We start from the raw sequence: 27,730 nt of genomic DNA on the forward strand, positions 1-27,730 counted from the left end.
TTAAAAAGTAGCCTGGAAACAGTGAAAAATATGGATCAGTTATGAATGGTTTCAATAGATTTTTCAAGGGTCTGTACTGCCTAGAAATAACAATTCCTCTAAAAACCTGAAGCAGGATGTGTCAGCCCTTTGCTTGCTCACAACAGGTTTTATTTACTGACCCCAGAAAATGAAGGAAAGGTGTGAAATTTCCCTTTGATTAGGTGGAAAGCTTCTGAATTGAGAAAAGGAGAGCATGAGAAATCCTGTTACGAGTGATTTTCTATCATGAACTTTCCTTAGGAAAGCAACTTGTGCAGCCACCAGCCTGCAAAGACCCTCTGTGATAGAGGTCTCCCCCCCAGGAGATGATTGTGGTCCAAAAGCAAGGCAAGGTGGGAGGAGTGTGTGGTATTGCTGCTCAACAACAACAGGCATGATATGAATCTCTTAGAACAATCAGAGCAATGCACATCAGGACAGTGGTAGAACATGTCAGAGTTCATCCACTTGGACTGGATGATCTCCAGAGGTCCCTTTCAACCCCCAAGATGCTGGGATTCTGCAACAACTCTTCTCCACTCTACTTGTTCAAAAGCTTCTCATAATTCCTTTCCCAAATATCCACGAGTTTTCAGCTCATTAATTCTACTTTACTTCTGGATGGAGAATATCTCACTCTTATCTTTTTCAAGAGCCTTTTATTTAATTATTCATATTATATATATATTTACATTTAAATATTTCATCAGGCACATGTTTAGTCAGTTACAGAATAGATAGGTAATTTTTTCTGAGCTACTAAATTGCCTCTTTAAAGCACAAAAGATAATGTTTTCCCCACTGTTGGCTGTAAATAGCATCTACTCTGAAGGCAAAGTGCAACGAGTTCTCCTGCCATTGCAGCGCAGAGACTGCTAGAGGATGGAAGGGACCTCTGCAGATCATCCAGTCCAACCTCCCTGCTAAAGCAGGGGTAACCACAATGTCTTGCCCAAGATCACAACGTCCTGGTGGCTTTAGAATTTTTCCAGAGGAGACTCCACAACCTCTCTGGGCAGCCTGCTCCAGGGCTCCAACACCTTCACACCAAACAAGTTTCTCCACGTCTTCAGGTGGAACCTCCTGGCTTCCACTTTGTGTCCATTGCCCCTTGTCCTGTCCCTGGGCATCACTGACAAGAGTCTGGCCCCATCCTCTTGCCCCTGACAGGTCCTTTAGCTGTTGCTGAGCATTGAGAATTTCTCCTCTCAGGCTGCTCTTCTCCAGATTAAACAGCCCCAGGTCTCTCAGTCTTTCCTCCTCATTGAGAATCTCCAGGCCCCTTAGCATCTCTGTAGCCACCATTATAGTTCCTTGTCTCTCTTGAAAAACCTAGACTATTAATTTCTGCCCCACTGATGCTCTCCAGCTTTGCAATGATGCGCCCGAGATCATCACTCAGCCTCCTATTTCTCACTAATTAGCTCTGTTCTGTGTCAAAGATAATCCCTGAAGAACATTTCCTTTCCAGCATGATTCCATTAGTTCTCTTGGATTTATTACCCAGTTGGGATGACAGATACAGGCTCCAACGCAAACTGAAAGAGAAATTCAGAGCATCACAACGTGTGGCCAACTGCTCTGCCAAGCAGGTCACCATGAAATATCTGTGATGCTTTTAAGAGGCTTCACAAGGACTTGGAGAGAGATGCATTTGGAGAAGAGTTTATATTATCAACAACATTTTATGTGGCACCAAAGTTAAACTGGGTGCATAAAATGTCAGCCCAACACACGGTGGTGCCCTCTGAGAAATGACTCTGCCCTTCCTGCTACCATCACTGGAGAAGGTACACCATGTAAACATCTGATTATATTGTACCTGGTGGCATTTTTATCTCCCAAGCATTCTCTTCCAGCAGTAAAAATGGTGCATTTAAATGATTCCTGGGTTGCATCCCATCTGCCAACAGCAGCATTTATTTACTTATTTGACCTTTAATTTATAACAGAATCACAGAATGGTCCTTTTTTCTTTTTTAATCATAGAATCTCTTTTATTATAGAATCATAGAATGGCTTGAGCTGGAGGGGACATTAAAGATCACCTAGTTCCAACCTCCCTGCCATGGGCAGGGACATCTCCTACTAGACCAGGTTGCTCAAAGCGTCATCCAGCCTGGTATTTGACAATTCCAGGGATGAGGCATCCAGACTTGTCTGGGCAACCTGTTCCAGTGTCTCACCACTCTCTTAGTGAAGAACTTCTCCCTAATGACCAATCTAAATGTAACCTGCTCTAGTTTTGAACGATTGCCCCTTGTCCTATAACAGCAAGCCCTTGTAAAAACTTCCTCCTCAGCATTCCTGTAGCCCTCTTGAGGTATTGGAAGGCCACTATAAACTCTCCCTGGAGCCTTCTCTTCTCCAGGCTGAACACAGAATCATTGAATCACAGAATCAGAAAATTGTTTGGGTTGAAAAATACCTCTAAAGATAGTTGAGTCAAACCATCAACCTAAGACTACCATAGACATTAAACCATGACCCAAAGTGCATTTATTGAACTCCTCCAACCTAAATCTACCCTGCTCTAATTTCAAACCATTAACCCTCATCCTAACACCACAACCAAACACTCCCTCCCAGCCCTCCTGTAGGCCTGCTTCAGATATTGAAAGGCAGCTATAAGATCTCCCTGGAGCCTCCTCTTCCCCAGGCTGAACACCCACAAGTCTCTCAGCCTCTCCTCATAAGAAAGCTGCTCCAGCCCTCTCATTATCTTTGTGATGAATGGGAATGTATTCAGCTACCAATGTCCTGGGAGATACCTTCTTACACACCCACGTGGTACATCCAACTTGGAATCAATATGTTACTCCAGGAATAAGAGGGTTTCAGCAAATATGTAGTTTAGAACTGACAGAAGCCTCCAAAATAAATATTAGAACATTACTGGGAAAACCTGATGTTGATGACAATTGGCTAAACGCTGCGCCAGGCACGGAAATGATGCTGAAGTCAGTGTGAAGACAGGTCCTCTCCTCCCACATGCAAAACAAAATAATCAAAGCATTACATAATCTCTGCCTTGTCCACTCCCTTCCAAATTGTCACTTGCCAGCACCTGAACAACACTGAGTGAAAAATCAAAACAGCAGCAGATGAAAGAAATAACCTCCTGTAAATACCTGTTACGCTCCTGCTGATTAGGAACCATTTTCAACTTGTGTCTCTCTTCTCTTTCAGAATGTGAAATGCTGCATCTAATGCATCACTAAAAATACATTTAAGAAGAACTGTGCTTATTTTTTATTTCTTCTTTTTTTCACCAGAAAAGTATTTTACAATAGTAAAAAAAGCAATCAGCCACCAGATGTTTGGGTCAAAAGGAGTCATCCCACTGGGTTCAGAAGGGTCTGGTTTACAGCCTGAGGAACCTGCCCTGGCATAACTTGAAGCCATTTCCTCTTGCCTGTCACTTGTTACTTCAGAAAAGAGACCAACCACCACCTTACTCCAGCCTCCACTCAAGGAGAGCAAGAAGGTCTCACAGAATCACCAAGGTTGGAAGAGATGTCAAAGATCATCAAGTCTCCTTTCAGTCTACTCTTCTCTGAGCTGAAGAGCCCCAGTTCCTTCAGCCACTCCTCACAAGATACATCCTCCAGACCCTTTACCAGCTTCTCTGGAAGTGCCCTTGGAGAGAGGGGCCCAAAACTGAAGGATTCAAGGTGTGACTTCAGAAGTGCTTTATTCAGAAGGTGTTTTAAGTCATTTTCTGCAGTCCCTGGAGATGGAGCCAAAGACACCTCTGATCCTCATTTACATACAGTGAAATTAGTCCTAATGCATATGAACCCACAACCAAGAGAATCATAGAATTGTTTCAGTTGGAAAAGACCTCTAAGACCATTGAGTCCAACCATCAAAACCCTACACCATCATGGCCATTAAACTGTATCCCAACTTGCCATGTCCACACATTTCTTGAACGCTTCCAGGGATAAGGACCCCATCCCCTTCCTGAGCAGCCTGTTCCAATGCCTGACCACTCTTGCAGGAAAGAAATAGTTCCTAATGTCCTACCTGAACCTCCCCTGGCACAATTTCAGCCATTTCTTCTAGTTCTATCGCCTGATATTATGCAGAAGAGACCAACTCCCACCTCATGCCAATCTCCTTTCAGGGAGTTGTAGAGAGCAATGAGGTCTCCACTCAGCCTCCCCTTCTCCATAATAGACAACCCCAGCTTCCTCAGTCTCTCCTCATAAGAGGAACCCATTTAAGAAGGCTCCAGCTTGTCTGCAGCCTTGACCCTTGGAAGAATCTTGATGTCACCAATCCACATGACTGCTGGCTGGGCCAGAAGGATGCTTTGATAAAACAAATCTCTGCCAGAACATCAACAAATAGCTCTGATAAAATAACTGCAGATACCGCAACATGTAATTGAGTGCATCAATAATTTGTTACACAACAGACCTTGGGAAAAACAAATCAGTTGATTATTAGCAATAACTGGAGATATGGCAGCATCTGATCCCTGGAGGCGCCAAATGAAGTCACTTCTGCTGTGCATTGTTAAAAGCAAATCTGCCATAAAATTTGGCAGCTGGAACCAAAAGTGATTACGGTCAGTGCTGTGAGTTCCCAGCTCAGTTTCTGCTCACTGAGGCACTTTCTGAAGGTCAGGGCAGGTTTGCACAGCCAAGGGATGCTGCTAGCAGGGAGAAGCTGATGGGGAAGGTTCCTGCCAAGGGCTGGGCTGCAGAAAGCCTCTGGCTGAGACTTGCTCCTTTGCACACCAAGAGCACTGCCATAGCTTGTGCCCCAGATTGGGTGGCAGGAAGGCAGAGGTGGCACAAACAGGGAGGAGTGGCCAGGACAGGTGACCCTCAGGGGCCCATGGATGACATGTTCAGGAGCAAGCTGAGGGATCTCCAGGGCCAAACCTCTTCTTCCTTGGCTGGTGTCCCAGGAGGAATCCATCCCTTCTGCCTTTCATCCCCATCCCTGTGTTCTTCAATCCAGTTTCACAGCCCAGGATCCTTGAAAAGACCTCTTAGATCATCAAGTCCAACTGTCAACCTAAGACCACCACAGCCATTAAACCATGTCCCCAAGTGCCATGTCCACACATTTCTTGAACACCCCCAGGGATGGTGACTCCACCACCCTCTGGGGAAACCTACTTCAATGCCTGACCAAAACAAACAAACAAACAAACAAACAAACAAACAAAACCCCCAAACAAACAAAAAAGACCAAAAAACCCAGCATTGGGAACACAATGATTGCTTCACACTTCTTTTAGAATCCAAATGAGACTCCTATTAATTTACATGAAAATAACAGAACCTCAGACTCAAAGGTCGTGGCAAGAAAAATACAACATCCACAAGATTTCCTTCAGCATATTTAGGAGAGAATGAAAGACATTTCTTTGTGTCAGCAAAACCACAAGGAAAGAAAATCAGGGTCTACTTACACTGTACAATCAGCTGGACCAAGGCTTCTCTGGGTTTCACATTAAACCCATTGTATTGGCTGGTCTGGCACCTGTAGGTCCCCGTCATCTCCCTGGACACGTTCACTATCCTCAGGATCCCATCATAGCTCTCTGTCTGCATCCCCCCGTCTGGCATCGTCACCTCCTTGTCAGCTCGGGACCACAGAATGATGGGCTTGGGCTTCCCGGTCACCTGGCACTGCAGCTCGATTGTGTCCCCTTCCCGGGTAACCAGGGGTGACTTTTCTTGAGGAACAGTCAAATTGGGTGGGACTTCAAGAGACAAAAAGAGACAGTTCAACAATTAGCATTCTGGAGAGACAGAATCATGGACTCATAGAATCATGGACTCCTGGAATCATGGAATGGTTTGCGTTGGAAGAGACCTTCAGTATCATCAAATCCAGCTGTTAACCCATTAGTGCCAGGTCACCACTAAACCATGTCCCTCAGCACCACATCTTTGAAACCAATCCAGGGACAGGGAATCCACCACTGCCCTGGGCAGCCTGTTCCAGGATTAAGAACACTTTTGGGGAAGAAATCGTTCCTCATGTCCAATCTAAACCTCCCCTGGTGCATTTTATGGCAGTTTCCTCTTGTCCCATCACTTTTTCCTTGGGAGAAGAGACCTAATCCCACCAAACCCCAGTGTCATTTCAGGGAGATGTAGAGAGCCAGCAGCCTCAACCTCCTGTTCTCCAGACTAAACAAACCCAGGGTCCTCACCAGACCTTTCTCCAGATCCCTCACCAGCTTCATTGCCCTTCTTTGGACACACCCCAGCCCCTCAATGTCATTGTTGGAGTGAGGGGTTCAAAACTGAACCCAGTATTCAAGGTGTGGCCCCACTGGTACCCAGTACACAGGGCCAATCCCTTCCCTGGTCCTGCTGGCCACACCATTGCTGATCCAGAACAGGATGCTTGTGGCCTTCTTGACCACCTGGGCACATGCAGGCCCCAAGGGAGCTGCTGTTGACATTAAGTGGCTTTGTGGCTAGCAAAGACAACTCTACATGAAGAATGAGTTTATACACAGAGAGCAGCGAGTTGATTGTGACAGTTTAGGCTGTGCCTTTAAGAAAAGATAGCTGCACAGTATTGAAAGACTGTACTGCTACTGCATTTAGGAGACAAGGTCCTCAGCTGCCTGAAATGGAGAAGACAAGATTTAAGAGCCCCAGCTGTGACACTTATTTGAGTCACAGTGCATCTCTGATGTACCAATGTGGCATACTGGTGTACACCAGCATGTGTACACAGGTCACAGCCAACACTTTGTCACTGCAAGTTATGATTCCCCTTTTTTACAAGCTTTTGTTGCTAAATCCCTCAATCAGGTCTTTATGAAATGTGTGGACATGGCATTTGGGGATATGGTTTAATGGCTGTGGTGTTGTTGGGTTGATGATTAGACTCGATGGCCTTAGAGGGCATTTTAAACCAAAGCAGTTCTATGATTGTATGATTTTACAGTCAGCTCTGTACTCAAGATATGAAACCCAAGGCTTGTTGGTATATTTCTATCAAACTGTTGGGGTTTTTGGTGTGCTAACTAATCCAGAAGGAATATGGGAACAACTGCTTCCAGTAAGAGTTGGCCCCCTGGTACTACAGTAAAGAGAGTTGGTGATGACCAAGAACACATCTTCTTCCTCTCCACAGCCTTCCAGGAGTGAGTCTTTCTAACTGTCTCTCCAATTTATCATAGAGTCATAGAATTGTAGAATCACAGAATAGTTTGGGTTGGAAGGGACCTTTAAAGGTCATAGAATCAATAAGGTTGGAAAAGACCTCAGAGATCATCAAGTCCAACCTATCACCCAACACCTCCTGACTAACTAAACCATGGCTCCAAGTGCCACATCCAATCCCCTCTTGAACACCTCCAGTGATGGTGACTCCACCACCTCCCTGGGCAGCACGCTCCAAGGGTCATCTAAGTCCAACCTCCCTGCAGTCAGCAAGGACATCTACAACTACAGCAGGTTGCTCAGAGCCCCAAACAACCTGACCTGGAATGGTTCCAGGGATGGGGCAGCTACCACCTTTCTGGGCAACCTGGGCCACAGTCTCACCACACTAAGCATCAGAATTTCTTCCTTAGATGTGGTCTAAGCCTCCTTCCTTTAGTTTAAATCATCACCACCTGTCCTGTCACAACAGGTCCTGATAAGAAGTCTGCTATCATTCTTCCCATCCTCTTTCAGTGCTGAAAGGCCTCAAGAAGGTGTCCCCAGAGCCAATGCCAAGAATGACAAAATACATCCTGCACCATAACTCTTTGCTACAAGAAAAAATAGTCCAAGTAACTATTTTAAGGACCCTGGAGACAGAAACAACAGACTTGTACCAGTGAGGAACCATTCCAGTTTTCCCCTGGGATCTACCCTGTGTCTGCAGACCAGACAAGCCTGCTAGGAATCAGACTTTCAATCATGGGCTTTCACAGGTTCCAAAAGGCTGGTTTCAGCTGTTTTGAAAGCTTTAATAGCTCCTTCTGAATCTGGTGGGACAAGTAAAAGTGGAAATAATCTTGGGGGGTTGGGGTTTTTGTGGGGTTTTGGTTGGTTGGTTGTTTTGCTTTGTTTTGTTTTCCTACAGGAGAGTAAAGGATAAAATATTTTATACTTTTAGAAGAAAAACACACACACACACACACACACACACACACAAAGAAAGGGAATGCTTAGTAAGACATTCCCAACATTAATAAGTCATTCCTATTTTTCACTTATGTTTCTGTGAGCCACAGCATGTCCTAAGCATGAGAGTCTTGGATGACTTGGAAGGAGCCTAGAGAACCACACCATGACAATGCCGAAAATACCCTGGTGAGGAAGGGCTGCAGGACATGAGATGGTCCACCTCAGCAAAGGGAGGGTGGTAATGTCCCAGTTAGAGGTAGATCAGCACTAATTCTGCTGAGTTCAGTGCATTCCCAGCTCACTTGCTGCTCACTAGGGCTCATTTTGAAGTTCAGGACAGGTTTGCACAGCTAGGGAGAAGCTGATGGGGAGATGTCCTGCCAAGGGCCGGGTGGCAGAAAGCCTTTGCCTGAGACTTGCTCCTCTGCACACCAGGAACACTGCCATAGCTTGTGCCCCACCTTGGGGGACAGGAAGGCAGATGTGGCACCTGTGGAGAGGAGTAGCTAGGACAAATGGCCCTCAACTGCCCAAGAGGGGATTGCGTTCCATGGAGGGTATCTTCAGGAGACAGCTGAGCCATTCCCACAGTCAAGCCTCTTTTTCCCTAGCTGGTGTCCCAGGAGGATTCTGTTCCTTCTGTCTTTCATCCCAATCCCTCTGTTCCTGAACCTTGTTCCAGAATCCAGCTCCTGACTCCAGTTCCCATCTGCTGCTGAATCCAGTCTGGGACTTACCCAGTGCTTGTCCCCAGGATCAGTGGTGCTAGGGGTGCTGTCATTGCCATCAGGACAATGGGTTTGCTCTTGGTTTGTGTCTCTGTGTCTATATTCCATGAGTTTGTTCTTTCTGTCCCAGCTGGCTGAGTTTCTTTCCCAGTCCATCAGTTTCTCTGCTGTCCTCCCTTTTTCTTCCATTTGGGAAGGCAGAGGGTTCATGGAGAATCTGTGGCACTTGTAGCCAACCCTGCCCCTGTCCCTTGATAGATCCAAAGCTGTGAAAGCAGCCTTGTCAGAGCTCTACCAGAGCTCAGAAAGAAAATACAGAGGGAAAAGTGTGCTGAAGGTGGACAGGGATGATAAAGAAATGACAGATGAGCTCTGCTCTGGGATTCTACAGGCTACTCTGCTTGCATTTCTCCATCAGCATATATGCCCTTGTGGACATGGCACTTTGGGACACTGTTAATGGAAATAGTGGTGTTGGGTAGATGGTTAGACTGGATGATATTTCAGGTCTTTTCCAACTAAAAAAATTCCATGATTCTATGATTCCCTCTCCCTCATTCCTATATTCCATGTTTTTGCTGTGTAGTCTATAGCATTCTTTTTGGACTTCTATCTGCCAGGTGCTTTTGGTGGGACTCCTCCACTTTGTCTCCTGAAAGTGAGCACATCAAATAGCCACCAAACAGCTCCTTCCTAAGGAAAAGCTCTATGAAAGCACAGAGTAAATTGGGATGAAAATGGTGTTCCAAGGAGGACAATAGAATTTAAAGAGAAGCTTTGAAAGCACATTGTGCCCTGCCTGCAGGAAGGAAGGAGCTTCCTTCTGAAGATGTTTTCCAGCTCACCTGGTTTTTGGCCTCTCAGCTTAGTTGAAATGATACAACAGATCTGCCTGGATCAGTAAAACAACATGTGTATTGTTCCTTCTTCCTCTGGGCAGTAGATCTGTTCCCTGCTGTGAATGTGCTTTGATCAAAGCATGTCTCAGTTGGTGGGGATGCTTTAGGCACTCTGGTAGCACTTCTCTTGCTCCCTGTCCCTCTGGCACCTCCAGCTGCCCTGGAAAAACACAACCTTCTGCTGTCTCACAGATTCATTGACCGTGAGAACTGTGAGGTCAAGACCAGGGAGTTATAGCCCTCAAACAAAATACCTGCTGTCAAGAAGGAGGAGGTCTGCTAGCTATTGTGGAGGAGCCTAAAGCACTGTTGACTCGAAGAATCATACACTCAATGGTTGGTGTAGCAAAGAACCTTAAAGATCACCTTGTTCTCCTCCCTCTCTGCTCTGCCTTAGTGAGGCTACATCTGGAATCCTGAGTCCAGTTCTGGAGTCCCCAGTTCAAAAGAGACAGGGAACTACTGGAGACAGTGCAGTGGAGACTATGCTGATGCTAAGGGGGCTGGAACATCTCTGTGAGGAGGAAAGCCTGAGAAACTTGGGGCTGTTGAGCCTGGAGAACAGCAGCCCCAGAGGGGATCTGACCAATGTTCAGCAAGAACTAGAGGATGGGGCCAGACTCCTGTTGGTGGTGCCCAGCAACAGGACAAGGGGCAATAGGCACAAATTAAAACCCAGGAGGTTCTATCTGAACAGGAGGAAGGCCTTGTTTGGTGTGGGCATGCTGGAGCCCTGGAGCAGGCTGCCCAGAGAGGTTGTGGAGTCTCCTTCTCCAGAGAGATTCCAAAGCTAGCTGGATATCATGATCCTGAGCAAGCTGCTGTGGTTGCCCCTGCTTGAGCGAGGGGTTTGGACTGAATGATCTCCAGAGGTCCCTTCCAACCCCACCACGATGGCATTCTTTTTCCATGAGAGGAATGTGTGCAGAGATGTATGACTGTAACTAGGGTATCATGAAGTCTTGCTCCCCATACAGCCACATCATGAGGATGCAGGAAGGCACCAGCTGTGTGAGCCTGTCGAGAACAATATCCCAGACTGTGAGGCAGGGGACACTCAAAGCAGACTATGAATCATATCAGGAAGAAACCAAGAATAGGTTGCCCAGGGGAGTGGTGGAGTCACCATCCCTGGAGGAGTTCAAGAAATGTGTGGACATGGCATTTTGGGACTTGGTTTAATGGTCATGGTGGTCTTGGCTTGATGATTGGACTCAACAATCTTAGAGATCTTTCCCAATTGAAACAATTGTATGATTGTATGATTCTGATTCTAATAAAGAACCCTGCTTCTCATGCCCACATTGCTTCTAGAGACATCTGAGAAGTAGAGGAAATGGCAGAGGACATGAACTTTTTGGAAAGAAATATGATGCATGCCAAAAAGGTCCTGTGCAACTGTATGCACATCATTGAGTCTCTCCATAACTCAGTTTTCCTTCTGAAAATCAGAGATAACAGCACTGCAGAACCTGCACCCTGCCAAGATAAGGGCCACAGAGCAGGAGGTCCTGCAGGCAGGCTGATAAGATAGGTTGGATCAGTGCCCCAGATGGAATGATATCTTCAGATACCCTGACTCCTCTTCTCTCATGGCATATCTGCAACACAACCAGGATGGGTCATGTTGTGAGCCAGCTAAGAGATTAGGATGCTTTGCTGCCTTTGTTAAGGGTCTTGTTACTGGAAAGAGAGAAGGGAGAGAGGAGGGAGGAGGAATCTGTCAAAAGAGGTCATCTGATGGATAGTGAAGTAAATAAAGAAGCTGGCTGCAGATTTCATCTATTGCATTCGACAGAGTGCCCAACACAAGTGTCTCCCAGCTCCCACCAACTATTTCTCTGTCCCTACCACAGTGGCTGTAGATCCTACATAATATGGATGCTGATTGTCTACTGTCTGATGCAATTGGGGGTTGGACTAGATGACCTGTGAAGGTCTCTTCCAATTCAATGCATTCTATGATTCTATGATTATCATTAATTTAAGGACAAGAGCAAGGTTCTGGACTGGGATTGGAGCAATGGCAGGTAATAATTCAGGCTGAGGGATGAAGGGCTGGTGAGCAGCCCTCTAGAAAAGAACTTGAGTGGTGAGAAGCTGGACATTAGCCAGCACCAGGCACTCACAGCCCAGAGCCAGACATGTCCTGGATTGATCCCCAGCAAAGTGGGCTGCAGGTAGAGGGAGGGGATTCTGCCCCTCTGCTCTCTCTGCTGAGACTCCACCTGCAATGCCAGGGCCAGTTCTGGAGTTCTCAGCACAGGAGAGACATGGACCTGTTGGAGTGGGGCCAGAGGAGGCCACAGCAATGATGGGAGGGCTGAAAGCCTTCTGCTGTGAGGCCAGGCTGAGAGCTGGGGCTGTTCAGCCTGGAGGAGAGAAGGCTCCAGGGAGGCCTTCTGGTGGCCTTCCAGAGCTTCAAGGGGCTGATCAGAAATCTGTGGTCAGAGTTTTGAGCAGGACCTGTTGTGACAGGACAAAGAGTGATGGGTTTGAAACTAAAAAAAGGGAGATTCAGACTGGAGAAAAGGAGGAACTTTTTTCACACTGAGGATGGTGAGACCCTGTCCCAGGTTGCCCAGAGAGGTGGTAGAAGCCCCATCCCTAGAAGCCTTGCAGGTCAGGATTTTTGGGGCTCTGAGCAGCCTGGTGTGGTTGCAGACATCCCTGCTGACTGCAGGGGGGTTGGACTACATGACCTTCAAAGGTCCTTTCCAACACAATCCATTTTATGATTCTATTCAGACAGAAGGGCAGCAATGGATCTTTGCTCAGGGAGCAGTTTTGGTGGGGTTTCCCTTTTTTCTACCCACTTATTTATTTGCACAAACTCAGAGGTACTTAATTATGTCTGAGGTGTTTAGTCTGCCGTCAGATTTGGCTTAAATTAGCTACAGGGTCAGAAAACAGCGGGGGCTGTGGGGGATTGAGAGACACCAAGTGACAGGCACTGGCAGCCTGATCATGTGTGTCTTGTGTTCATAAACAATAAAGCTAAAAAAAAAGCTGCAAAAGAAGCTCAGATCAATGCAATGTCCACAGAGAAATCAGCAAGATGGGGAAGGATGGAGATAGGCGAGCTAGAGACTAGAGAAGGAAATAGACATTTGAAGCTTTCTTCCCTTACTACAACCCAAGATCTATGGAGATCCCAGGACCAGCAGGCTGAGTCTTTTGTGGAAGAAGCCCCAGCAAGTCTGCAGGAGTAAGGGTGTAGAGATGTAGAATCATTATGTTTGGAAAAGACCTTTTAGATCATCAAGTCCAATGATTAACCCACCACTGCCAGGTCACCACTAAACTATGTCCCTCAGCACCACATCTTCACATCTTCGAAACCCCTCCAGGATGGGGAATCCACCACTGCCTTTGGCAGCCTGTTTCAGGGCTTGGCAACTCTACTGGGGAAGAAATTGTTCCTTATGCCACAGAATCAGAGAATGAATCTGGTTGGAAGGGACTCTCAAAGGTTATCTTGCCCAACTCTCCTGAAGTGAACAGGGACACTGCCAACTAGAGCAGGTTGTTCAGGACCCTATCAAGTTTGACTTTCAATGTCTCCATGATGGGGCTTCAGCCACATCTCTGGGCAACCTTTTCCAGTATTTCACCACTCTCATGTCCAACCTAAGACTCCCCTGGTGCAACTTGAGGCTATTTCCTTTTGTCTTATCAGTTGCTCCTTGGGAGAAGAGACCAACCCCCACCTCATTTCAACCTTCTCACTGAGAGTTGTGGAGAGCAACAACAGAGGAAGGATGTCTGGGCAAGGGTGGACAAGCAAAGATGAATCATCAGAAGTAGGTGACCAAGGGGGCACAAGCTACAGTGCATGAGAAAGGTACATGAGCAGAGGTGCATGAATATGTGTGTGCTACCAAAGGTGCAGCCAGTGGGACAAGCAGAGATGGGTGTCAGCCAAGCAAGGAGAAATGAGCAAGGCATTGCCAGCCATACCGAGGTGCTGCCAACTGTTTTGGGGTGCTGCTGGCCGTGGAGGGGCATTGTCAGCTGTACCAGGATGCTGCCAACTGTGCTATCCTCCCTCTCCCAGCAGATGCTGCTGTGGTACAAGCAGAGCTTGGAGGGGCTCAAGCTTCCTGGATGAGGCATCTGCATGTCTCCTGCAGGACCATCTACAGAATCTGCTACAATGAAAGGTCAATTCTTCTCCTGCTTGTCCAGAATGATAAATTAGCTAAGTCCTGTGTTGGTACCAACAAATATTACCTTATTCACACAGCAAGTGGCTGAAAGAGTAAGTTACTGCTCTTAATAGTTAAATCCGCTACCTAATGTGGAGCGCTATCACTTGCAAAAACAAAGCATGAGCAACACTAAAGCAGCACCTGCTTTAAAACCATCAACCCAACACAAGAAGGATAGCAGACTGCTGGAGTGGGTCCAGAGGAGGCCACAAAGATGATCAGAAAGCTGGAGCACCTCCCCTGTGGGGACAGGCTGAGAGAGTTTGGGCTGTTCAGCCTGGAGAAAAGAAGGCTCCAGGGAGATCTTAAAGCAGCCTTCCAGTACCTGAAGGGAGCCTACAGGAAAGATGAGAAGGGATTTTTTACAAGGGCCTGTGGTGACAGGACAAGGAACAATGGCTTTGAGGTGAAAAAGGGGAGATTTAAACATGATATTAGGAAGAAATTCTTTACAGTCAGGGTAGTGAGACACTAGAATAGGTTGCCCAGGGAGGTTGTGGATGCCCCCTCCTGGGAGGTGTTCCAGGTCAGGTCAGATGGGACCTCGATCAGTGTGGTCTAGTGGGAGGTGTCCCTTGCCATGGAGGGGAAGTTGGAACTTCTTCAAGGTCTGATCCAAACCAAGCATTCCATAATTCCATGATTAGCCTTTAAAACTGGCAGAAGCACACACAAAAAAAAACAGGGCTACTGTTGATATATTCCTCTCCTGGCCCTTAAATAGAATGGTCTGAGACAACCTTTGCTGCCTAAAGTCACTGATGGGCAGAGTCCAACAGACATTCAACAAGTCCAAGTGCCGGGTGCTGCGCTTTGACCACAACAACCCCATGCAGAGCTACAGGCTGGGGTCACAGTGGCTGGGGAGCTGCCAAACAGAAAGGGACCTGGGGGTGCTGATTGACAGCCACCTAAACATGAGCCAGCAGTGTGCCCAGGTGGCCAAGAAGGCCAATGGCATCCTGGCCTGCATCAAGAATAGTGTGGCCAGCAGGAACAGGGAAGTCTTTGTGCCCCTGTACTCTGCACTGGTTAGGCCACACCTTGAGTCCTGTGTCCAGTTCTGGGCCCCTCAGTTTGAGAAGGACATTGAGGGTCTTGAATGTGTCCAGAGAAGGGCCACGAGGCTGGGGAGAGACCATGAGCACAAGCCCTATGAGGAGAGGCTGAGGGAGCTGGGGTTGTTTAGCCTGGAGAAGAGGAGGCTCAGGGGAGACCTTATTGCTCTCTACAACTACCTGAAGGGTGGTGGCATCCAGGAGGGGATTGGTCTGTTCTCCCAAGCAACCAGCACCAGAACAAGAGGACACAGTCTCAAGCTGTGCCAGGGGAAGTTTAGGCTCGAGGTGAGGAGAAAGTTCTTCACAGAGAGAGTTGTTAGCCATTGGAATGTGCTGCCCAGGGAGGTGGTGGAGTCACCATCCCTGGAGGTGTTCAAGAGGGGATTGGATGTAGCACTTGGTGCCATGGTCTAGTCATGAGGTCTTGGGTGACAGGTTGGACTTGATGATCTTTGAGGTCTTTTCCAACCTTGTTGATTTTATGATTCTATGATTCTAAGGTCAGATGGCAGAAGCTATCACTGTACTCATGTTCTCTTTCTTTCTTTTTTTTTTGTGCTAAACTGCTCCTGAGGCAGATGTGTCTTAGTGTTACTAGAGCCAAGAAATGAGATTAGACCTTTCAGAGTGTTACTGGAGATGCATGGTTTAGTGGTGACCTGGCAGTGTTGGGTTAATGGTTGGACTTGATGATCTTAAAGGTGTTTTCCAGGCAAAATGCATCTCTGGTAACACTGTAAAACACCATCAGCCTCTGAAGAGACAAATTTTAAACCCAGAACATTCACAGCCAGCAGCAAATTAGCCAAATTAGCTTTCAGTGATCTCACAGGAGTCATGCTGAGGAGCTCCATGAGCCATATGCAACATTAGATGATGAGCTGATTCCACAGCCCTCCAGAGAAGAATAAAAGAGCTGGAAGACAGGAGATTTAGACTGGATATTAGGAAGAAACACAGTGAAAGTGGTGCTGAGACACTGGAATAGATTGCTTGGGTCTTGGATGCCCCCTCCTGGAAGGTGGTCAAGGCCAGGCTGGATGGGGCTTTGGGCAAACTGGTCTAGTGGAGGGTATGCCTGCCTACGGCAGGGGGTTGGAACTAGATGCTCTTTAAGGTCCCTTCCAACCCAAACCATTCCATGATTCTATGATAAAACAGACTCTGCAATACATGGCAAATAAAGAGGATGTCTAAGTCACAGAATCATAGAATTGTTTCACCTGGAAAAGCTCTCTAAGATCATTGAGTCCAACTATCCACCCAACACCACCATGGCCATTAAACCATGTCCCCACGTGCTATGTCCACACATTTCTTGAACACTTCCAGGAATGGTGACTCCACCACCTCCCTGGGCAGCCTGTTCCAATGCCTGATCACTCCTTCTGGAAAGAAATTTTTCCTAATATCCAACCTAAACTTCCCCTGGCACAATTTCAGGCTATTTCCTCTCATTCTACCACCTGATAGCAGGGAGAAGAGACCAAGCCCCACCTCACTGCAACCTCCTTTCAGGGAGCTGTAGAGAGTGATGAGGTCTCCTCTCAACATATTTTTCTCCAGACTGAATAGCCCCAGTTCCCTCAGCTGCTTGACACCAGACCTGTTCTCCAGATCCTTCACCAGGAACCCAATGCTGGGGAGAGAAGGGCTTGCAGAGCAGGAGGTTACCCATCCTCACCCCCAGCCTTGCAGGAGCAGGAAGCCAAGGAGGTTTCCAAGAGATGTGATGGGAAGGGACAGCAGCTCCCAGAAACAGAACTAAGAAAAAATTCTCTGCACATGAAGCACTAAAATGGAAATAAAAAGGAAAAGCTCTTGAACAAAATCCAGCATTTCTCTCTCCCTTCTGGTCACTTCTTTCTGTCAGAGATAAATCCCAAAGATAATGGCTCAGAAACAACCCAATCAATTTACTGCCATAAGGCCACGTCTATCCATTTACTGGTATCTCACGAGGGTTTTGTGCAAATGATCACCCTGGACAGTGCTTAAGGTTTACAAAGATATCATAATTGGGCCACTAATTATCTCCCAAACCCCATTTTCTTCATCATGCAAAGAGGCAGTGGTGTGATTTCAATAAACACTGAGAATGAGAATGAAGGTCTCCGTAATGTAACATCAAAGGAAGACAAGATGACCAGAGGACACATATTTCACAAATAGACCAAGGCCACATGTCCTAACACATCACCCTGGATGTTTAATTAATTCATTGTTTAAGAGACAGCTGATTAGCTTAACAAGGAAGCCCTCATCATCCTGCAAGGAGGATAGAGCCTCATTTACACTTGTTTGAATCACAGCATCTACCCATTTCTATTATTTTTCCATTGCCCCTAATCCTATCACTACCTGACACCCTAAAAGTCCCTCACCAGCCCCATTTTGCCCCTTTTTCCCCTCAAATCCCAGAGCACCTGGGCTCTGTTGGAGTCTCCTCCCACCCCAGGTGTGGCCACTTGGCCCTCCCCACCCACTGCCCTATTTAATCCCCACCAGGAACGGCAGCAGCCCCAAGCTGAGCCCATCTGGGCTGGAGGATCCTCCTCTCATCACTGGTGAGTGCCCATGGTGCACACTGGGTGATGGTGGTGGTGACAACAAAGGCCGGGGGGCCTGGTGGCCCCCCGGCTAGGTAGGAACAGCATTGATGATCCCTCCACAATCACACAATCACTGAATTGTTGGGGTTGGAAGGGACCTCAAGGATCATCCAGTTCCAACCCCCCTGTCATGGGCAGGGACACCTCACACTACATCAGGTTGCCCAGAGCCACATCCAGCCTGGCCTTAAAAACCTCCAGGGGTGAGGCTTCCACCACCTCCCTGGGCAACCTGTTCTAGTGTCTCACCCTAAAAAGTTTCACCCCAAAAAGTCCCTCCCCAGCTTTCTTGTAGGTCCCCTTCAGATACTGGAAGGACACAATAAGGTCTCCTTGGAGCCTTCTGTTCTCCACACTAAACAGCTTCAACTCATTTGGTCTGTCCTTATAGAGGAGGAGCTCCATCCTTGGGGGCCCTTCTCTGGACACCTTCCAGCACCTCCAGATCCTTCCTGTAATAAGGGCTCCAGAACTGGATGGAGACTCCAGGTGGGGTCTCACCAGAGCAGAGTAGAGGAGGAGAATCACCTCCCTCAACCTGCTGGCTGTGCTCATCAGAAACAGTCTCTGGAAGTAAACCCAACCAAACCTATCAACATGAGCAGCCTTGGAAGTGGAACAGGAGATCCAGAGGCCCCCAGTCTGCCCTGTGCTGATGCCTAAAGATCATATCCCCTCTGGAATGTGCATACCCCAGGGTACATGGAGTGCAACACATTCAGAACACCTTCAAGTTCACCCACAGATGAGGAATTTGGTTGAAACCTTTGTCTGGTTTGACACATTTTTGAGGTTGATAAATCTGAGGGATGAGATGTCAGCCAAAGGGACCAGTGTAAGCCTCATGAAGTTCAACAAGGCTAAGTGCAAGGTCTTACTCTTGAGTTGGGGCAACCCCTGGTATCAACACAAGCTGGCAGCTGAAGGGCTGGAAAGCAGCCCTGTGGAGGAGTACTTGGGGGTGCTGGTGGGGGCAAAGCTGGATGTGAGGTAGCACTGTGTCCTCACAGCCAGCTGTGTCCTGGGCTGATCCAAGACTGGGGCTAGAGAAGGCCACAGTAATGATAGGAAGCCTGTGAAGCCTGACTGAGAGAGAGTTGGGGCTATTCAGCCTGGAGAAGGCTGCAGAGGGACCTTTCAGTGCTTATAGGGGCTTATCAGAAAGATGAGGACAGAGTTCTGAGCAGGGCCTGCTTGTGACAGGACAAGGGGTGATGGTTTGAAACTAAAAGAGGGAGATTCAGACTGGAGGGAAGGATGAACTTTTTCACACTGAGGGTGGTGAGACCCTGGCCTATCTCTGGAACCATTCCAGGCCAGGTTGTTAGGGGCTCCAGTTGCAGATGTCCCTGCTGACTGCAGAGAGGTTGGACTAGATGACCTTGAAAGGTGCCTTCCCACCCAATCCATTCTATGATCTTAGTTGTGCCCACACCGGGCAGGAATGAAACACCATAATGGACTACATCAGGAAAAGAAGGGTCACCAGCACCTCCCTCCTGGGAGTATCAGCCATCTCCTCCATCCACCCTTCAAGCAGCAATTGAGAGAATGAAGTAAAACAACCCCCTTGAAATAAGAACTCACCTCACTGCTCAACTCCACCTTGAGGGGGAAGATGCAAAGGGAAGATGCCAGAAGTGGCAGATGTGACATATCCTACTGCACTGGTACTGATTTGAGGAGAATGAGGATAGAGCAGGAACCCCTTTTGGACTGAGTAGGCCATACATCACCCAAAGCCTTATTCTTCTGGCTTTGAATACAATATTTAAGGCAGAAGACCTGTTAAAATGACCAACACACTCTCCTGATCCACCTCTCTCTTTTTGCTCCCCCTGAGTCTGTTTAACTGGGTTGGGGGGGTTGTTGCTGTTGAACATCATCTGCCTTCACAATCCCCATGAGATGTCCACAAACAGAACAAGAAGAGCCATCCTGTGTCTCAGAAACATTTACCCAGGGTTGATTTTCTGCATGACAGGGCTTTTTACAGAGCAAATATTCCACATTTTGAGTATTTTTTCTTCTTTTCCCCCACTATTCAGTGACCTACTTTATGGAGATGTGGAAAGGGGTGGGGTGGTGGTGGAAGGCTGCTGAGGGGATTACTTCAGGTCTGTTTATAGAAGATACTCAGGACATAAATCTCTGCCTTTCATGCTGAAAGCACAACATGTCAAGGAAAACAATACTCCTGATAAGTGCAGTGCTGAGTGTGCCAAGAGGCTGGCATGTTGCTTGCATTGCCACATATCCCTTTTCTATCTGCTGGAAGACCTAAATGCCTCCCTTCTTTCCTGTGAGGTGCCTCCTTCTTCAAGTGTTGACTCCAGAAGCAATCACAGAATTGCTTCAGTTAAGGGGGATCCTCAGAGGTTTTCTTGTCCAAGCCCCCTGCAGTCAGTAGGGTCATCTCCAACTACAGCAGTCTGCTCAGGGCTTCACTGAGTCTGACCTTGAATGTCTTCAAGGATGAGGCCTTCACCACATCTCTGGGCAATCTGTTGTACCCAGGATGTTGATGAGAAGATCATAAGAACAAGATGCTATGCTGTATTCCTGCCTGAGAAATCAAGTATGATCTGGTGCCTACAACATGTTTCCAAGCTAGTTTTGACTTAGGAACATAAAAGGAGTAGGGGAAGAATCCAAGTTGGTTCTCCTGGAGCCTCTTATCCTACCTATAGTTTGTCAGGGAAGGTTTTCCAACCACCAAGAATGATATTTGACTGATTTTTGGGGGCCAAATTAGGAAGCCTTGTTCATATAACAAAGCTCTGAATATAAAGAGCAATGAGAAGAGAGGGTTGGAGAGATGACAACTACTTGACTTCCAGTATTTGCACCATTCTCTGGTCTGTCTGCAGGGGATTTATGTTCATTCTGGTGTCTAGAGAACATTATGCTGCCTAGCAAGGGAAGAGAAAAGGCAGAATCTGACTGCAGAATATCCTGCAGGACCTATGTAATATCTGTGAGGTGTCTGCAGGAACTTCGTTAATCTCAGGAAGAGACAATTCTACTCCAAATGAGCAGACAGGCACAGCACAACATTGATACACCAGTGCAAACCCTGGCATTTGGAAAGATATGATTGTGCCTAGGCCTTATGTTCCTAATTACCACAGCAATTACTGATGAATCAGTGATGACCTTCAAAAGCCCACTGAAACCATTTCATCTTTCATTTCACTGGGTAAGGAACTCAGAAAAAGAGACAGAAGTTCTTTTAAAATAAAACATAAGGATGGTCCCAAATTTGAGACACAGAATCCCATCCTGGTGGGGGTTGGAAGGGACCTCTGGAGATCATCCAGTCCAACCCCTGTGCTAAAGCAGGGGCACCCACAGCAGCTTGCCCAGGATCACAATGATCAGGTGGCTTTGGAATCTCTGCAGAGAAGGAGACTCCACAACCTCTCTGGGCAGCCTGCTCCAGGGTTCCAACACCCTCACAACAAAGTTTATCCTCTCCTTCAGATGGAATCTTCTGGGTTCTGATTTGTTTCTGTTGCCCCTTGTCCTGATGCTGGGCACAGGTAGCAAGTTTGGAATCTCCACGTGTGTCCATTTTACTTCTGTGGCCACTATCTCAAGCACATAGCTTTACTTCCTAGCTCTTATTTAAACCCTAGCTCAGGCCTGTCTTGTCTCCCTGTCTCTGTGTACATAATATTCTTCATTAAATCCTTTAAGTGGTCAAACCATCCAGACTGATGTCTGAAGCAAAGTGGTGATCAGATGGGATCTATGTTTCTAGCAGCATATTGACTCATCAAATGCCTTGGGTTGGAAGGGACCTTCAAAGTTCATCTTGCCTAAATCCTTGCAGTCAGCAAGGACATGTCCAACTACAGCAGGTTGCTTAGAGTCCCATTAAGTCCAACCCTGAACGTTTCCAGGCATGAGGTCTCCACCACCTCCCCACATAATCCATTCCAGGGTTCCACCGCCCCCATACTAAAGAACTTCTTCTTAATGTCCAATCTAAATCTACTCTGTTCTAGTTTCAAACCACTGTTCCTTGTCTTGTCACCACGTATCCTTGGAAACAGCCCTTCCCCAGCTTTCTTGTAGACTCCCTTCAGGTACTGGAAGGCTAGCAGAAGGTCTCTCTGGAGCCTTCTCTTCTCCAGGATGACCAATCCTAACTTTCCCAGCCTGTCTTTGTTAGGCTCCAGCCCTCTGATCATTTTGTGGCCTCCTCTGGACCTGTTCCATCAGATCCATGTCCTCCTTGTGTTCAGGGCCATGTGTTGGGCAGGCTCTTGTATTATAATTTCCCAGGAGGTGTTCAAGGCTAGGTTGGATGAGGCCTTGAACAACCTGGTCTAGTGGAAGGTGTCCCTGCCCATGGCAGCGGGGTTAGAACTGGATGATCTTTAAGGTCCCTTCCAACACAAACCGTTCTGTGATTACATGAATCTAACCAATAATTTATCATGAAACAGTATCAAGAGGGATTACTTAGATGTGATATTGAATCCTAGTTGGAAGGGACCCTCTAGAGTCATCCTGTCCAGCCCCCCTGTGGTGAGTAGGGACATCTAATTGCAAAGCAGTTCTGATGGTGTAAAATTTGGAGAAGAGAGCTGTGGATGTGCTCTTTGAGACAAAAGTGTGCTTTTAATCTTTCTGCAAAAGCAGAAAGCATAAACTTGAATGTGTTTGGTAAAAAGGGGTCAGTAGATGCCTATTAAACATCTTTCTTCCATGCTAGAAAGATGTTTTCCAGTGTGTTCTTTGTTGTCTTACTTCTAAACGTCGATCCCCAGTGGGTAACAAGCAGGATCTGAGAAACATAGCAACTCTTCATATGAAAGACAGGGTGGAGAACAGATATAAGAGCCACACAACTTCCCTCTCTATTTCAACATAAAATAGGTTCTGAAAACAAAAATGCCCTTTTTTTTTTGTTATCCTTCTCTCCAGAAATCTACCAGCAATAACTCAGCAACTGGAGAAGAGGAGGCTAAGGGAAGACCTCATTGCTGTCTGCAGCTCCCAGGAAAGGAGGTTGGATTGAGCTGGGAGTTGATCTCTTCTCCCAGGTATGAGGAGATAGAATGAGAGGAAATGGCCTGAAGTTGTGCAAGGGGACATTTAGGTTGGATATTAGGAAAAATGTCTTTGCTGAAAGAGTGGTCAGGCATTGGAACAGGATGCACGGGAGGTGGTGGAGTCCCCATCCCTGGAGGGACTGAAGAGATGCGCAGATGTGGGTGCTGAGTGACCTTGTTTAGTGGTGAACTGACAGTGCTGGGTTAACGGTTGGACTTGATTTTGAAAGTCTCTTCCAATAAAAACAATTCTGTATTTCCACTATTGTGTTACATATTCATACTCTACCCCTGCTCTCTATTATCAGTTAAAATATCAGCTGTGGCTCCAGCCATGAAAGAGAAACTTTTCCATCGCTGATCTGGAAATACACTTAATAGAGACCTTCAACCTTTTGCCTCTTGGCAGTAGCACGATGAACCATCATTCTATCTTTAAGAAAACAGAGATGCTTCCTCAGCACCTGCTGTTCAATTAGATGAACAGGAGGATGGGCCCAGCCTTTTCAGTGGTGCCCAAGGACAGGACAAGGGTTAACAGGCACAAAATTAAACGCAAGAAATTCCATCGAAACACGAGGAGGATCTTGTTTAATTTAAGGGTGTTGGAACACTAGAAAAGGCTTCCCAGAAAGGGAATATATTTCCCAGAAAGGGGATATATTTGATACCCACCCAGACCTGTTCCTGTGTAACCTTTTCTAGGTGAACTTGCCTTGGCAGGGGAGTTGGACTTGATGATCTCTACCATTCTGCAACTTTGTGATTCAGTTTGGTTAAAGTAAAACAACACCATCCTGTTTCTCCTAGTATCTTCCTACTAGTTGTTTTTTTCCACAATGCTGGATGCCCCAAAGTCCTAAATGAAGGCCAAAGTCCTTTTATAGAAGCAATAAATTTTCTGACAGTAAAAAAGGACATGTCTGGGTAAATTGGATATTAGTGTCTTCTTGGGAGAGTACACCATGTGCCAATTACTCAAGTTTCTGACCTTTAATCAGAACAATTCTGTCACTGATCTAGGATCTGCTTGGGTATTTAAGGAAGGCTTTATGCTGAGTCTGGTGAAACCCTAGCGCAGTGGCCCAGGGAGGTGGTGGAGTCACCATCCCTGGAGGTGATCAAGAAGCATGTGGGCATGGCACTTTGGGACATGGTTTAATGTCCATGGTGGTATTGGCTTGAGGTTGGACTCAATGATCTTAGAGGTCTTTTCCAACTCAAGCAATTCTATGATTCTATGCCCCCATCCCAGAACCATCCCAGGTCAGGTTGTGTGGGCCTCTGAGCAAGCTGCTCGAGTTGCAGATATCCCTGCTGACTGTAGAGGGATTAGACTGGATGACTTCTAGAGGTTCCTTCGAACCCAAACCATTCTATGAGTCTATGATACCCTCATGATGAGAAGTGCTCTGTGTGTATGCCTTGTAGCCTTGAGTCAAGGAAAGCCACATCTTGACTGTATCCAACTTAAACTGACACCAAAGGCAACCTCCTTACCTGTACTGCTGGAGATGTTGACATCAATGCTGATATCTGATATTCCACCTCCCTTCAGCGACGCCACACACGTGTATGTCCCAAAGTCAGTGAACTTTAAGTCAATGATGTCCAGGTTTGTGGTGCCAGGTGAAACATCAGGATCAGTCTGTGTGATGACCATCCTCTCAGAGCTTCTCAGGGGACGTCCATTTTTAAACCAGCTGAACATCAGCTCTTCTGAAGGGATGGCTTCCACCTGGCAGGAGATTTTCACCTCTCGCCCAATCTGGATGTTGTCGTCTTTGTGGTATGGGTCAGGTGTGATCCAGAAGCGTCCTTTTTTTAAGGCTGAAAGATGTCAAGAAAGATAAAATAATCCAAGTTTGCTGTAATAAAGCACACATTTTGCATATCCAGATTTTGCACAGACTGTTTTTATGCCTACCCTTCACTTTATGCCTATGTTTGAGTTTAGCAACCCAGAGCAAGCAATCTGGTGAAGGGCCTTGAACGCAGGTCTTATAGGGAGCAGCTGAGGGAACTGGGGTTGTTTAATCTTCAGAAGAGGAGGCTGAGGGGAGACCTTCTGGCTCTCTCCCTGAAAGGAAGTTTGAACCAGAGAATTGGTCTCTCCTCACATGCAACTAGTGACAGGATAAGAGTAAATGGCCTGAAGTTGTGCCAGGTAATTTCAGGTTGGACATTAGGGGAAAAATCCTCACAGCAAAGGTTCCCAGGTACTAGAACAGGCTGCCTAGCAAGGTGGTGGACTCACCATCCCTGGAGGCACTTAAGAGGCATGCATCTCTCAAATGGGGTTTAGTGCCAGTGACTTAGTCATAGTGGTGGGATTGTGAGCTCTAGCCAAGCAGCTGGATTTGATGATCTCAAAGGTCTCTTTCAACCTCAACAATTCTATGATTTTCTGATTCTTTGACAAGGACTGTTGGTTTTAAACTTAAAAGAGGGAGATTTAGGCTGGAGAGAAGGAAGAACTTTTTTCCTGCTGAAGATAGTGAGACCCTGGCCCAAGTGGCCCAGAGAGATGGTAGATGCCCCATCCCTGGAACCACTCCATATCAGGTTGTCTGGGACTCTAGGCAACCTGACCTAGCTGAAGGTGTTGACCAACTGGATCTAGTTAAAAGTGTTGCTATTCACTGCAGGAGGGTTGGACTAGATGACCTTTAAAGGTTCCTTCCAACCCAAACCATCCTGTGATGCTTGAAAGATCACTGAAGCTGCAAATGAACGCATTCAGAAAGCGGACAATTTTTTTTTGTAGGATCAACTCTTGATCAATTATTATCACAGGGTGGACACCACTGAAGTACTTGTCATCTCCAAAATGAAGAAGAGGGAAGTCAGAGCACCAAAATCTAAGCTGCTGCTAATCCGGAGTAACCAAAATAATTCATGAGCCTTCCATGTTTGTTAGCTGTTTCTGGAGGTGTTTACAAGCCCTTCTTCACCCCCATGCTACCAGAACACTGGGAGACTAGAAAATAGAGGTATCAACCTGACATCACTAATACAACCAACAGTGTCATCTCCAATCTATGTGAAAACAAACACAGCCATGCAAAACAGGTTTGTGCCAGCTGCTTAAGTGAGAGGAGGTAAGCAGATGCCTGAGGCTACAGCCTGCCCTGGTTTGCACACCATTTTCCATCTCCAGGGCTGCCTGGAGGCTGGGTGCCTTATCCCACCTAACAGCTGAGCAGCAGCAGCAGCTGACTGAGCTGCATGGTTCAGGTGAAAAAACTGCTGCCAGCTCTGAAAGTTGAGGGGGATGAAAGTATGTTTTTAGGCAATGGTCAACAAAAAAAGGCCAAAAAATGCTCTTCTGAGATGCAACCATGCAGGAGAGTCAATCACCATCCCTGGCAGGATCTAAAACATGTTTAGATGTGGTGTTGAGGGACATGGTTTAGTGGTGACCTGGGTTAAAAGTTGAACTTGATGGTCATAAAGGTCTCTCTTCACCAAAATGATTCTATGATTCTATCATCACAGTCCTTTTGGTTGCACTTCCTCAACCAGGCATTGTCAGATGAGGATAACCCATTTCATACTCAGAAGAAGCCTGAGGCTGAAGGTTGCCCACACAGCTGAAGGAATCACAGAATCACCATGGTTGGAAGATGTGGCACTCTGGGACATCATCATGGAGGTGTTGGTTAGAAGGTTGGAACTGATGATCTTAGAGGTCTTTTCCAACCTTAGTGATTCTACAAAGAATATTATAATTTAGAGAGGCACAGTGTATCCCAGCAATCTGTGCCTGCATCCAAGGCCATCCATGCCTGGAATACAAATTAACTTAAACCTCTAACCCACAGCAAAGCACAGATCAGGAAGTCTCAGGATTTCACATAAGCACTCAGATGCAGAGGAGCTTTTTGAGGCCATCTCAAAGGCTGACTCAGTGCTCAGGAGTGTCCTACACTCATGTAGAGACACAGCAACTTGAAAACTATTATTTCACAGAATCACAGAATGGTGGGGCTTGAAAGGGACCTCCAGAGATCAGAGAAGAATAGGCCCTGGGGAGACCTTGTAGTGGCCTTCCAGTGCCTGAAGGGCTACAAGAAAACTGGGGAGGGACTTTTCACAAGGGCTTGTAGTGATAGGAAAGATGCAATGGCTTTGAACTGCATTTAGACTGGAGATTAGGAATAAATTCTTTACAGAGAGGGTGGTGGAACAGGTTGCCCAGGGAGGTTGTGGATGCCTCCTCCCTGGAAGTCCTTAAAACCAGGCTGGCTGAGGCCTTGAGCACTGTGGACTAGTGTGAGGTGTCCTGGTGCAGTGCAGGAGGGCAGGAACTAGATGATCTTTAAGGTCCCTTCCAACCCAAACCATAAGTTTCTATGATCTAGTCCAAGCTTCCTGATAAAGCAGGTTCCCACCATCTTCCCAGTGAAACCAACATCTTTTACTATCAGATCTACTGCACGAGAGTAAAATTCTACTGCAACTCTCTTATCTGATGCTTCTTGTTGCTCTTTAAATGAGCATAAAATCATCCAGAAGCCATCACCATTTACATCAATAAAGTGATTGCTCTCAAGCAGTGTTTGCATGATACTTACTTCAGCAATAGTGTTTCTGCATCAGCCATTAAGTCTTCCAAACACACATATATTTTGCTGTGTTGAATATAAAATGCTACTTACACAATCCCAAGATCCCTATCCCCCTGCTATCTGTGTGCATAAGTCTGGGTGGATGGTTATATATGTGATATCCAACTGGAAAGTCCCACAATGTGAATACCCAGCAGAAATGTTACAAACAAATACCCAGGTTCAAAGCAAGCATCAAAGGACAAACCTGTGGAACTCCCACAGAGCTCAGTTGAATGTCAGAGGAGATGGTCCATGCTTCCTAGAATTGTTTTGGCTGGAAAAGACCTCTAACATCATCAAGTCAAACCAACACCACCACGGCCATTAAACCACGTCCCAAAGTGCCATGTCCACGCTTTTCTTGAACACCTCCAGGGATGGTGACTCCACCACTTCCCTGGCCAGCCTCTTCCAATGCCT

General features: G+C 46.7%; 1 protein-coding gene across 2 annotated transcripts in view; it reads right to left on the reverse strand.

Moving 5' to 3' along the window:
* MDGA2 (MAM domain containing glycosylphosphatidylinositol anchor 2) overlaps positions 1-27,730 on the reverse strand; it is a 351,915-nt gene that overhangs the window by 89,081 nt on the left and 235,104 nt on the right. Inside the window, exons 7-8 of one of the 2 annotated variants that reach the window (XM_054161625.1) lie at positions 24,198-24,527; positions 5,453-5,746 (exon numbers count right to left, since the gene is read on the reverse strand). In XM_054161625.1, the coding sequence (XP_054017600.1) occupies positions 5,453-5,746; positions 24,198-24,527 (624 nt within the window). The remainder of the gene's footprint in view (positions 1-5,452; positions 5,747-24,197; positions 24,528-27,730) is intronic. The other variant, XM_054161626.1, reaches the window with a different exon arrangement.

The sequence above is a fragment of the Dryobates pubescens genome, chromosome 5 (genome assembly GCF_014839835.1).
Source record: "Dryobates pubescens isolate bDryPub1 chromosome 5, bDryPub1.pri, whole genome shotgun sequence".
In the NCBI taxonomy this organism is placed as follows: domain Eukaryota; kingdom Metazoa; phylum Chordata; class Aves; order Piciformes; family Picidae; genus Dryobates; species Dryobates pubescens.